At 30.1% G+C, this 14,420-nt stretch overlaps 1 protein-coding gene across 1 annotated transcript; it reads right to left on the bottom strand.

Annotated features, from left to right (window-relative positions):
• Positions 1-10,149: 10,149 nt before the first annotated feature.
• On the bottom strand, positions 10,150-13,412 carry LOC107609934 (receptor-like protein 7). The gene has a single exon (XM_016311994.3). It carries the CDS (start codon positions 13,351-13,353, stop codon positions 10,309-10,311), a length of 3,045 nt encoding a protein of 1,014 aa, XP_016167480.1. The 5' UTR covers positions 13,354-13,412; the 3' UTR covers positions 10,150-10,308.
• Positions 13,413-14,420: the final 1,008 nt, after the last annotated feature.

A 14,420-nucleotide genomic window follows, 5' to 3' on the forward strand; every position in this document is an offset into this window, starting at 1 on the left:
TTAGAGAGTTATAGAAGACTCCAATATAAAGTTAATAATATTTAAACAATTCTTATTAAATAAATATTTTTTATTAGTTAAACAAATTTTACCCGTTATATTATTTTACATCGATTGTTCATAAATCATACTTAAAGAAATAACTGGCTAAGTGGTTTTTTTTTTTTTTTTTTGGGTAAGATTATAAAAATAAAAATTAAAAACTTTTTAATTTATTTGTTACCTGTTAGGTCAATTTTTTTTAAAAGACATTATATATTTTTTTTTCAATATCCATTAACATTCACGTAATATAATAAATTTATCCTTAAACACTCCTTATTAGGTAAAGAATATTGTATTTTTTGTTAATTAAATAAATTTTAATTTTTTGTTTATTATATTTTGTATCATACCTCATATTTAGAGTGATTCAAAGTTTATAATTTATAATTTAAAATTTAAATTTAAAATTCTAAATTTATGATTTAGATTTTAGAATTCAAAAAGTGTTACATTCTCGATATTTTTCTGGAGCACATTAGCATTTGCAATATAATGTCATAAGTATTACAAAAAACATTTTTGTAAAAAGTTAAGTTGAAGTCGATTATAATGTGTAAGACTATTATTTCTATTTGTAAGATAATTTGTGCAATTTCCCCCTAAACTTGTCAATTTACTTATTTGAAAAATCTGAATGTAGTTAATAACTTAATATCGTTGCTTCCAATAGATTGTTCATTTGGAGGTCCAAAATATTGAGAGAAGGACATGCTACCGGCAAGTGGTTCTGAGACACAATCGCTGCATTGAGGGGCCTTGCATTAGATAGTGCTAAAAATATTTTTTTTTTTTTTTTTTATACTAACAAATACATACAAATTATTTTATGGAAAGTACTAGTTTCACAATAATTTAAAATTAACTTAGTCAATGAGAAGAATGGTTTTTTCACTGTAAAATTAGCTTACAAAGTAGGCCTAATTAAATATACAGATTGAAAGCAAGTGATGAATCCTTTCTGAACCTCAAGAACCAGAACATACTTTAGTCTATGTTATTGTGTGTAATAAGTAAAAACTCAAAAACTCCATAATTAATTGGACCAAGATAACTATATATATCTCAATAACAATATACAACATAATCTTAATATAATTTTTTTTCTCAATAATAGCATAATAATATACTAAGAAAAAGAACAACACGACAACAACAAGACATATCTCTATTTTTTATTAACTCTTCTAATAGAAAAGCGAAGACTCTCACTCAAAATCCATACTAATTTATAATTTTACTCAAGAACTAATGACTAATATCCTTCATGCTTAAGAATAGAATTGGTGGTGGACAACTTGCACTTAGTTTATTTGTTACTTTCTTTCTATTTCTTAAAAAGTTACATATTTTTTAATATTGGTCAAAATTTACAACTCACAACTAACTCTAATTCAAGTGATTTTTTCCTCTTAATTCTTCTTGCTTTTAGTATGCATAAGACGATGCTTCTCGATCAGTTGCAATAATAGGATTCAAATCGATTGAAATCTTGAATTGATGGCAATTGGATATACTTTAACTTGTCAAATATATCAACTTCTATAATCTTCTTCTTATCAATATTGATGAATTCACTTTGCACTTCTTTTAAATACTTGAATATTGATGATTGATAAGATTAGTATAGTTCCTAACATTGTGGGAGTTGAAAATTCAATCAAAAGTCAAGATTTTGACCGAGTATCTAAACAAACTGCATGAAGAGCAATGAAGTGCTACAAATGGTGTTGCATGAAAAAAAAAAAAAAAAAAAAAGACTAAACCAGGGGTTGGATCTATAAAAATGAAAACTGCAACTAAAACAAAAGCAACTGATCAGTGATGAGTAAGCTGAAATAATAAATCAGTCAAATATAGTTTGTTCATTAGCTAACAGAAATCATACACTTTATTCCACAAACAGAGAAGCTCACATCTTTTTAGGAAAATGAAAAAATAAAAGAGAAAAACACTTGAAGCTAACAGAGTCTTTTAAGATTTCATGGAACATTCTAAACACCACAAGGATGATGATGAGTACTATCACTCAAATCCTTCATTCCCTGCAAATTTTGGAAGAACGAGGTTGGCAAAGAGCCGCTAAATTTGTTGTTGGAAATATAAAAAAATCTCAACTTTGGAAATGAATGTTCGACACTGAAACTAGTGACGGAATCATAAAGCTTATTTTTGCTCGTAAACAGAGTACCATCAACTCCTGAAGCGTTTCTAGCCAACTGGGAAAGGCATCCTCTATATTATTATCTGCAAGATCCAAAACTTTCAACAATAATGTGCAATTACCCAAAGACTGAGTCACTGAGGTAATGGACCCTCAATATAAAGAAGTAAGGCTAAGTGAGAAATAGTCAACACTATTGTTATTAAAATTAATAGAGAAAAAATTATTGTGAGATATATCAAGGCTAGTTAAAGATTTTAACTTTAAAAATTGGTTGAACTCTAGCTTACCACTCAAGTGAGTTGATGATAAATATAAACCAGTAAGATTTTCAAATTCAAATAGTGAGTTTGGAAATCTACCTTGGAGTTTGTTATTACATAGAATAAGTAGAGAATTCACACCTATTGGTCATACAAGCTTGTTGTCACTAAGATCCATTCTTATCAATGAAGGCAAAGAATAGCAACAATCTGGAATTGTTTCATTAAATAAATTATTATTCAAATGCAGAAATTTTAATTTTGAGAGTTTAGTGACTTTACTTGGAGTTGGATCTTCCAAATTATTATAGATTGAGATGAGTGAATATCACAACAATCTGCATCGTTCTTCCATGATGTTTTCTTGAGAGATCGAAGAGAAACATGGGAAGGGAAATGGATCAAATCAGGGAAATCTAGCTTATGGCCGGGCAGTGTTTTTTTCGCTACACTTTGCCAATACTAACCAATAAAAGATTAAAATGATTAAAATTTATTTAGAATTAAAATTATCCACTAAAAGTATTTGAATGTTTAGAATATTACTCTATATACTAAGCACAAATAACACTTGCTTATTAGTTATTACGAAGACAACGGGGCTAGCATGCATGTATACAAAAAGTTGTTGTTATAGTGTTTAAAAATTTAGCGTTTAATTATAAAAAAATATTAAATAATTAAATATTTAATTTAAAAATATAAAAGTTTACAGATTTTAAATATTATAAAAAATAAGTTACACAAAAATTAAACACTAAGTAAAAAATACATTATTTCTTTTGAAACATTATTATTTCATGGTGGATACTACGAAGAAGACTTCATAATTATCTTTATGTGAAAATATTTTTTTTTTTTATCTTTGAATAATGGATTGTAGGGTTAGATTTTGATATTTATAAAAGTGTTGTCTTTGTTTAAAGTGTGGCTAAATAAATAAGTCACATTTTTAAACAAAGCATTTTTATGAGAAGATATTTTTGCCATCTTCATTTGAGTAGTTGCCTTATTTTATAGTGTTGAGTTTGAAAAACTTATATTCAATTAAAATGATAAACATACATTATTAAAGTATTGTTAAAATATTTTATTAAAATATTTCTAATTGTTTGTTTGATGTATTTGATCAAGTGTGCAGGAAATAAAATGAAATAAGTTAGCCCAAAGAACAAATGTTTAAAGCCCATCTTAATCAATAAACAAATTCAGTCTTGTACAAAATTTGATTAAATTTTAATGGCTGAACCTTGATATTAAAAAAGAAAAGACAAGCCCAATTACAAACCCAAGAGACCAAGCTTTATACGCTTCTGTCATTCATTGGTAACTGAAACTTGAAATTCAATTCACTTTAATTAGATTGAAACTTCCACCGAAAGCTATTCTCTCTTCTCTCTCCTCTCGCTTGCTTCAGTCACATCATTCATTCATCTAAAAAGAAGAAAGAAGAAAATGGAATGCTCAGAGGTTAGATTGTGAATGATGACAGAAAGATTTTTGCCAAATCAAAACAAAGAAAAGAAGGCTACAACCCAGTAGCTAGTCTTTCTCGGTCAAGCATCACAAAAAAATTATTTTTCCATTTGTACTTCATGGAGGATCTAAGAAAAAACTTTCAAGGTCTCAAGTATGGAAGTAGTAACAATGGAGAATGTGAAGCCATCTTGAGTCAGAACCACATCAACGCTCAAAATCAAAACTTGGGGCCAAAGTCAAGTTCAATGGTCAAGATTGAAGAAAAAGGATGAGAGAGATCTGGTGATATGCATGCAACAGATTTTACTCTCTCTCTCTCTCTCTCTCTCTCTCTCTCTCTCTCTCTCTCTCTCTCTCTCTCTCTCTCTCTCTCTCTCTCTCTCTCTCTCTATTGAAGCCGCAGCTACTCTGATGTTGGAGAAGAAGACACTGTGAGGGTTGAACTCGTTTCAACCTTAGAAGCTTCACCCTTCTATATTAAGGGTGAACGGCCAAGGGTTGAAGGTAAGGAGAGTAAGTGAAAAGCACATAGTCACTCTCATAGCTACCCAAACTGTTTGAGTTCTTCTTCTTCAATGAAGTTCATTTAGTATTTTTTTTCTTAGTTTTGTCTGTCTGAGTCTCATGGTAAAAGATAAACATGGTGAAGTTTGTAAGAAAAAGCCAATGAGAGGTAAAAGGCAGCGGACAAAATTAGAGAAAAAGCCAAAAAATGTTTCAGATTTGCTTTGGGCCCGTTTGGGAAACTTTAGAAGTAACTTTTTTTAACTTTTGACTTATGAAAAGTAGTAGTATTAATGTCGGGTGCAATTTTCAAAACCAAATTGCAACTTTCTAAGAAGCTATCTAGGAGCTTATAGAGAAGTTAAAAAAAAATGACTTCTCTCATAATACTTCTACTTTTCATCACATTTCTATAAAATAAGCACTTTTAGAATTAAAAATCCAAACACAAAATAACTTATTTATAAGTTACTTTTAACAGAGTCATTTATTGTTTAAGTTATTTTATCAAAAGGAGCTTAATTAAGTTGGTTACCCAAACTGGGCCTTTGTACATCTTTTTGTTTTGTGTTATGAATTTGTAAGGATTCCATGCAAGTTGGGTTAGCACTTTGCTGTTGAATGTTAGGTTTGAGTCCTAGTCAAATTTGGATTGGGTTAGAATCTGAATTTGTCCTTGATAGGATTGGGTAGATCCTAGGGAAGCATTGGTATTTGTAATCTTGAAAAAGATAGTAAAATTCCATCATAGTTGTGATGGAGATTGGATGTAGGCTACAATGCACTAAGTAGATGAACCAGGACATATCTGATTTTATTTCTTCTTCTTTGCTTCGTTTCTCTTTCTGTTACTCAGACAAAATGAAAAATATCTCTCAACTTGTTACGAGACAAAAGTGAAAATATCTCTTGAAGTTTTCTTGAAAAAGCAACAGTGATATTCAGCAAAAAGAAAGTTAAGATTAACCCCTCATTCTCTTAGCCACTGATAACCATCAATTGGTATCAGAGTTCGGTCTCTAAGAGATCAAGTTTTGCAACTTGGAAGAAAGATCCTGATGGCGAACAACAATGGTTCAAATCTGGTAGCCTATAATCTGACTGAAGGGCAATCCAACAACAGATCTCCGTTCTTTAATGGAAAGAACTATAGTTATTGGAAGGAGAGAATGAAGATCTTTGCACAATCGGTGGACTATGAAATATGGAAGATAATCTTGAATGGTCCACAAGTTCCAACCACAATAGGGGCTGATGGTGTAGTTGTTCCTAAGGCTGAAGCCGATTGGAATGATGATGACAAGAAGAAGATACATCTCAATGCTAAAGCTATCAACATGCTCAACTGTGCAATCAGTTTCGAGGAATAACGAAGGGTATCAAAATGCAAAACAGTAAAGAAAATATGGGACAAGCTTCAAGTTACTCATAAAGGCACAACTCAAGTCAAGAGAATCATAATAGACATATTAAACAAAGAATACAAAATGTTCTCAATGAAGAAAGGAGAAACAATATATGAAATGTTTGAAAGATTCAACGTTATCATCACTGGCTTGGATGCTATGGGAACCACACACCCTGAATCTTTGCTAGTGAGAAAAATCTTGAGATGTCTCACTAAAGAGTGGGAAACCAAGACTATAGTGATAGCTGAGAGCAGGGGCATTAATGAAATGACTTATGATGATCTAAGAGGCAATTTACTTGCTTTTGAAACCACTTACTTAAAAAAGGATACAAAAAAGAAAGAAATTGCTCTCAAATCAGTCACTAAATCTCTGGATGATGAATCCAGTGATAATTTATCTGACGATGAGTTTGTTTTGTTTGCTAAAAAATTCAGAAAAATGATGAAGTTGAAGGAACGAAACAAAGGAGGCAGTTCAAGAAAACTAAAGAGGGACTTAAGCAAGATCATCTGCCACAACTACAGAGAAGCTAGACATTACAAGTTTGACTGTCCAAAACTGAACAAAGATGACAAGCCGAAAAAGAAAAAGAAGAAGGGATTCATGGCATCTTGGAAAGATCTGAAAAATTATTCTGATGAAGTAGACGAATCAGAGACTAAGTCTCAAACCTGTCTCATGGCCGATCAAACTGATGAGGTAATTTTCATTGAACCTTCTACTGAAGACCTTCATCTTATGATCGATCATCTCACTGAAAAACTCAGATGCTTTTTGAATGAAAATCTTGAACTTGAATCTCAAAATGACATTCTTAAGGCAGAAAATAGTTTTTTCAAAGATAAATTAAGGGAAGCTGAAACTGCTATTGATCTTGTTGAAGAAAACAAGCGGCTAAATGCTGAACTTAAAGGTTGTGAGAAACAGTACTATGTAATTGCATATTTAAACTGTTTTGAAGAAAATAAAAAGTTGCACAAGGAGGTAAAAAGTCTAAAAGAGGACCTAGCTAACTTTGCTCAATGTTCTACAAATTTGAATCAACTTTTGATTAGTCAAAAACTTCTCTATGATAAAGCTAGTTTGAGCTTTCATAAAAAATATAAAATGTTTATTGAAAAATCTCTTTTTTTTAATATGGCTTTCACTTTGGATGACATAATATTTCAAAATCCAACAAATTTTAAAAAAATAGCAACCTAAAAGATTTTGTAGATTATGCAATCGAAATGAGCATTTTCCTATTCAATGCTTCATAAGTGAGAAAATTAAAATAATATTTTTTAACATTATAGATTATAAGAATATTAATTTTAGATATATATTTAAAGTATAAAAATTGAACTATTCAATTTCTAAGAAATAAAAATCGAATCCTTTTGATTTTTAAAAACAAAAGTCGGATAACCTGATTTGTAAATTTAAAAAAAAAAATCACAAAAAATTATATCCTTCGATTTAATATTAAAATATTTTAAAAATTTCATTGCAAAATAATTGAACCAATCGATTATACATTTTGGTACCACAAAAGAAACACTAACATTGTCAACATAGTTGCACTGCACACAATCCTCATTTATTATTAAAAAAAAAATATTTCTTTCTAAAATTTTAGTTTTATCTAACAAATGATGTCTATATATAAACAAACCTGTAGGGATCAAACACGGTGAACTATTAGGATTTTATTCCTAAAAGATTTGCTAGTATATATAAGTTTTGATTGGCCTATAAGCTAGGTATTGATTTATTGTTTTAGAAATAATTGATTTCTCCATGAATTCAAGCATCTACAATTTTGTAAGATATAAGTGAAGTGATTCATTGAGAAGGGAATAACAGATATCCAAACGAAGGAGACAACATAAATGAAGGAGTGTACAAGAAAAAAGATCCATCATTTTATGTGACCAAAGTTGGTCCTACGTTGTGTGAGAGACATATGTAACGAATAAAGATGAGGGGTATGATGTCAATATGTATTAATAATTTAATATTATATGCTTAGAAGTTATTATTACAAGACATTATTTGTTTTATAGGAGCCTCTCAATGCAAGGAAAGAAAAAATCACATGCACATATCTATAATTGCCTCGTTAATTTGTATCCACAAAAAAGGAAAAATAAGTTAAATTTGGTATAACAAACTATAAACGCACCAACATCCGGTGATGTCTGCTACGCAACTTTAATTTTTTTTTTTGGTATACTAATCTTTTTTTTTTTCATGTATATAGTGTAAACTGTATACATATATATTTCTGGACTTAAGTCAGCAAAAGAAAAAAGAAAAGTATATGGAATTAAAAGGTAATGAATTAAAAAGTAAATAATTTAACTAATTTATAATTATATTTAATTAATTTTATTTGTTTTTAATTTATAATATTTGATATTAGTTACTTTTCACTCCAAATTAAAATTTTGAATGATACGTTGGAGAAATAGGGGTGGAGATCACGGAACTTCCAACAATCCAAATTTTTAGTATATAAAAAAAGTTATAAAATATATAAAAGAACATCCATTTAATATGAAAAAGAAACATTCTAATACTTAATAGAAGAAATATCCTAATACCTAGTATAAGCACAATCCACATAGAAATTTTAGATTCATTCAGAGACATTTAGTTAATTTTTGGGTGATACCTTCTTGATTCTTTAGCATTGTTGAAAGAAAAAATATTTCTGGACGAATTCTTTGATCTTGGCTTGGGTGGTAACTAGCTCAGACTATAACGGATTGCTTAATAACTCACAGCCCAAATCATACGTGATCCAAAAATTTTAAATAAGAACCTTAAGCATATAAAAAATAAAAAATAAACTTAATGACATGTTAATTTGACTTTCACCATATTTAAATTTTATTTACTTATTACCAAAAATAAAATATTTATTTACCGAACATAAAAAAATAATTCATTTCAGGTTATTCAACTTTTCTAAAAACTTTAAAATGAGTAAGATCAAAAACTAAATTTTGGTAGTGATTTTGAAATTTACGACATGTATTAATTTGATCCCGATGTATCAAGTGTATTATCATCATCACCAAAATTAAGTTTTAGATATTATAATAGTCTCTCGATCTTATTCTGACAATGATTCAGTAAATAAAATGATAAACTAATACTCTTTTATCACGCTAGATAATTTAGTAAAAAGGCGATGTTTATTTTTGGCGTCCAATTAAAATATGTGTACAAATCGATTTGCATGCTCACAACTATGAAAACACGTCGCTTATGCTTTGATTAGTTTCTATAAAAACAATCATACACAATATCATATACTCATATGTAATTTTATTGTGTTTTCAATCAAAGTGTCACTCGATCCTATTAAAAATCTAAAATTATACATATAATATCAAATAAGAATTAGTTCTATTCCCAACCCAATTTCATTTCATATTTTTTTTTACCAACATATGATGCATTTTATTAAAAATTTGCACATAACACATAAGCAAATTTCAAAGATCCATTATGCGAGCCAACTTGGTCCTACATATGTTGTTCGTTTTATGTGCATAGATTTGTAGTATTATAATGAAGTAGTTAAAATTTTAAGTTAACTAAAATCTCTTTTTTTTTTTATATATTAGAATCTGAATACATTTGTATTAAATCAGGTGATCATTTTTATGATTTAAATTATATTATTATTTTATATTTCACTTATTTAATTTATTCTTTTAATTTTATAAAGAATCTCAATTTTCACTTATATTTGTCAAGAATAGGACACCAAATTGTTTTTGTATTCATCATATAAAATAAATTTAAGCCGTTGTTACTTTTTGTAAATCGAAAATAGTATTCTAAATCTAACCCATTTGACAAATTCAAAATTGGGAATGCTAGGGGAACAATGAAAATTTTGAACAACATAAATAACTACCAATCAAATGAAAATACATTATACTCTAATTTAATGCTACTAATTAAATTTACTCTTTTAACCCTATTAATTCACATTGTTTACACATTGTTCAAAAATCTTGTTGGTTACCTATACTTTTCCATTCAAAATTTATAGAATGATCCTATGCTATACATCCAATTAAGTTTAGCTTCGATTTTTTTTTTAATTTAAAAATTTTGATATGATTGAGATCTGAAAGAATGAGTAGTCAAATATATTTGTAAGCTATATATAACTGAAGAAAGCTATGACAAATCATTTTAAATAAAAACAAAAGCAAATTAAACAGATCAATGATTAGGTTTTCTTATCTCTAATTCACAAGAAGTTGAAATAATAGATGATGACTCATGTAGAATTTATTTATTAATAGAAATAGCATATTTTATTCAAAAAACAGAGTAGTTCACATCATTACAGGAAAAAAAAAAAAGAAGAAGAAAAACACAAGAAGCTAACACAGTCTCACACAATTTGCATGAACTCTGATCTGCTGTGCATGTTTTGTTAAGTATAGCCACAAATAAGTCTGGCAAGCCACAAGGGTTTCGCTGTCTTTATAAACAACCTTCCAAGGAACATCCCAAACACCACTCCACATCCATATCCCACTACTACTTGCTTCCACCCAAATAATGATTCTTTTGCCTCGGGAAACACTGAAGGTGGTTGTTCTTCATCATTGCTGCATGACTTTGACAAAGGGAATCCACAAAGCATTGGGTTTCCTCTGTAGGAATCATTTTGGAATGTATTGAACTGTTTTCCTGTTGGTATCACTCCCTCCAACTGGTTTTCCGAAAGGTTCAAGACAGATAGAAAATTCAAATTTGTCAAAGACATAGGTATTTCACCTTTCAGTTGGTTGCATGAGAGGTCTAACCATTCTAAACTCGTCAAATTACCTAAAGTTTTTGGAATGTTACCACTGATTTTATTGTGAGAAAGGTTAAGCCCTCTGAGAAAATTCAATTCTCCAAGAATTTGTGGAATTTTTCCTTCAAACAAGTTATTTGACAAATCTATGGTTGTGAAAATAGTTAATATCCTTTTCATTTCTCTCACTTGACCTTTCATAATGATCACAACAGAGTCATTATATCGTATATTATCATGGTTGCTCATATACTCCAACCCATCAGCTTGAGTATTATCATTCAGAGTCATCATTCCTTGAAACTCTTCAAAGTATTGCATTGGCAAAGGACCACTAAACTTGTTATTAGACACATCAAAAATTCTCAACTTTGGAAATGGGTGCTTCCTACTCAAACAAGTGATGGTACCATGAAATTTGTTATTTCGTAAACTGAGTACCTGTAATTCCTGAAGAGCTTCTAGCCTACTGGGAAATACATCTTCTATGTTATTGTCACTCAGGTCTAGAACTTCCAGTTTTGTGCAATTTGCCAACGATTGTGGTATTGGTCCCTCTAATTGGTTGCCATTCAACTTTATCGTCTCAAAAGCATTATTCTTGGAGAAGTTTCCAGGTATGCTTCCATGAAAGTTGTTGATTTGCAAATCCAAAACCTGAAGCAAAGGAAAGGATCCCAAACATTGTGGAATATTGCCAGTCAAATTGTTGTGAGACAGGATTAGCGCATTGAGGGAGCTTGCATTGCATATTGTTGAAGAAATGCCTCCTGTGAAGTTGTTGTTTGAAACTGCAAAGTAATTGATGCCATTTGGTGGAATTGGAAGATCTCCTTGCAGCTGGTTGAAACTGAGGTCAATAAAGAACATGCTTGTCCATGTGTGCAAGAGATTATCACTAAACCAATTGGGAATCTTTCCATGGATTTTATTGTTAGAAAGATCTAAACTTCCTAGATTTTGTAGTCTAAGTAGGAATGAAGGAAAAACAGTAACACTACAAGAAGAGAAAGTTAAATATTCAAGTTGCGGTAAGACGTAGTCCACCCTACTATTACTATCAACAGAGAGAAATTTATTGTTAGAAAGATCAAGAAAATTTAATTTTTCCAACTTTGAAAAATAAGAAAAGTCCAAAAGACCACTCAAGTAATTAGATGACACATCCAAACGAGTGAGGTTTTTTAGAAATTCAAAGATCGAATTTGGAAAATCACCTTGAAATTTGTTATTAGAGAGAACTAAATTTTCCAATGAATAAGTGGAGAATTTGCTAATTGGCCCTGTGAGCTGGTTCATGCTAAGATCTAGGTATTTCAATGAAGACAAAGAATAGCACCAGTCTGGAATTGTCCCATTTATAGAGTTATTACCCAAATCTAGTGTTTCTAGTTTTGGAAGTGTGGCATTTTTGCTTGGAATTGGGCCGATTAATTGATTAGAAGACAGACGTAAGTAAGAAAGTTGAGTTAGATCAAATAATGATGGTGGCAGCTGACCTCCTAGTTTATTATATGACAAATCTAAAACAGAAAGTTGGGTTAGACGAAACAATGATGGCGGTACTTGACCTCCTAGACTGTTAGAAGAAAGTTGCAAGGTATCTAATTTAGTGAAGTTGTCGAACACATCTGGGATGTGACATCTGAACGTATTACCACTAAGATCTAAGTCGGTGAGATGTTTGAGGTTTGAAAGCAAAGATGGAATCTCACCATGAAGTCTATTTCCTGAAAGACACAAAGACACAGGAATTAATCCATCAAATTGGCAATGCCATAGCCTTAGTTGGTTAAGAGACTTCAAATGGGAAATGGAATCAGGTATTTCTTCCGAGAAAGCTGTCCAAGAGAGGTCCAAGATCCTGAGAGGAGTGCTCCAATTGGACTTTGGAAGTTCACCTTTCAGCTCATGATTGCCATACAAACTTAGTTTTTCAAGATTAGTTAAACCAAATATACGAGTTGGAAATTTTCCATGCAATCCAGTGTCATCAAGACTCAGAATCAACAAAGAGGATGACAAATTCATCAGCAAAGACAATGAAGTTTCTCTGATAGAAGACATGTCTACCTCATCTAGAACTAGCTCTTTCAAGTTAGTGGTGTTACCAATGAGTCTGCTCCATGTGGATTCATCAAGTGTCAGTTCATGATCATACGACGAGAGATCAAGTGAGAGTAATTTAGACAAGTGTGAGATTGTGGACGGAATATGACCTACAAATGATGAGTATGATAGATTGAGATGGGTGAGACTCACAAGATTACCAATTCCAGGATATATTGGAGAGTTGGAGAAGTGATTGAAGGCAAGGTTGAGTTGTTGAAGATGGGTGAGATGGAAGAGTGTGCTGTTGGGATGAAACTCGCCTTCAAGCATGCTGCAACTCAGATCAAGCCCAATCACGTGACCTGATGTGGTGTCGCACGTGACACCATCCCACTCGCAACAATCCGTACCATTGCTCCATGACGCTGTCTTGTTGCGGTTGGAATAAGAAGAGGAGCACGCCCAATAATTGTACGATGAAGGTTTGATGGCAAATGAGTTCTTGAATTGGAGCAAGTTTGAGTTGTCATGGTGGTTGCATAGGGGCAACACCGATGAGCAAGCGGAAGATGGAGTATGAAGAAGAAGAAGAAGAAGCAACAAGAGAGTAAAACACCTCATCATTATGCTGTCACAATAATAATAATGTTTAGAATTTTAATGTATAATGTGTGTGGTGCATGGCATCCAAAGCAAGTGATGAATGCAAATATATATAGGTCATCCCGTGCGTGGAATATGCTCCAAACTCTGTTAATAGTGTGCTCTGTGCTACTATTTTTTCCACAACCTCATTGCATTATTGCATTATTGCATCTATTAATTAAAGGAAGTAATACGTCAACTTTATTGCTGTCATAATCGGCATTATTAGATACTTTTTTCCTATATATATGGGCAATGCTACGTAACCAAAATATTATAGATAATAAATAAAGGTATATGATTAATAGTATTTGCGTTGATAAGAGAGTGTGAATCACTCTCCTAATTTAATTGACGTAATTAATTTCTTTCTATCATTAATTATCTTTCCTTATTTAATTATACAAAAAGTTAATTCCAAATTTAATGTGAATCAAATTGCAAAAATTTCTCCTTCATTATTATTACATGTATTTATAATTGTATAATTTTTTTCTTCCAAATAAAAATTTCAAATTCTTATATTTTTAATTAAAAAAAACTCAAATCACCTCAATACATTTTATAAAAAATAAAATATTTTAAATTTAATCAATTTTTATTTATTGAAAATTAAAAATATCTAAAATTATTAGTTCATGACCTGCAAAATAAAATAATAAATAATAATAAATTAGCACCAATTTATTGATTATGGATATTATATATATAAAATTATAAATATTATACGTATAAAAATATGGATGTTAAATTAGAGAATTTAACAACTTCTGGTATACAACTCATATTTTACATATAGGTTATTATAAAATAAAAAAATTAAAATTAAAAAATAAAATTTAAAAAATAATTATTAATTCGTCGTATTAAAATCAATAAATAAGTATACATATGAATAGTAAACAAAAAATATTAAAATTATGATCCTTTGATGTACATGTAAGATAATTTGAAATATATAACAAGACACATAGTTTAAATTTGGTAATATTAATTGTAAAAATTTGTTAATTATAAATATTATATGTATGAAATTATGAATGTTA

The sequence above is a fragment of the Arachis ipaensis genome, chromosome B7, assembly GCF_059453495.1.
Source record: "Arachis ipaensis isolate K30076 ecotype BB chromosome B7, ASM5945349v1, whole genome shotgun sequence".
NCBI classification, from domain to species: Eukaryota; Viridiplantae; Streptophyta; class Magnoliopsida; order Fabales; family Fabaceae; genus Arachis; species Arachis ipaensis.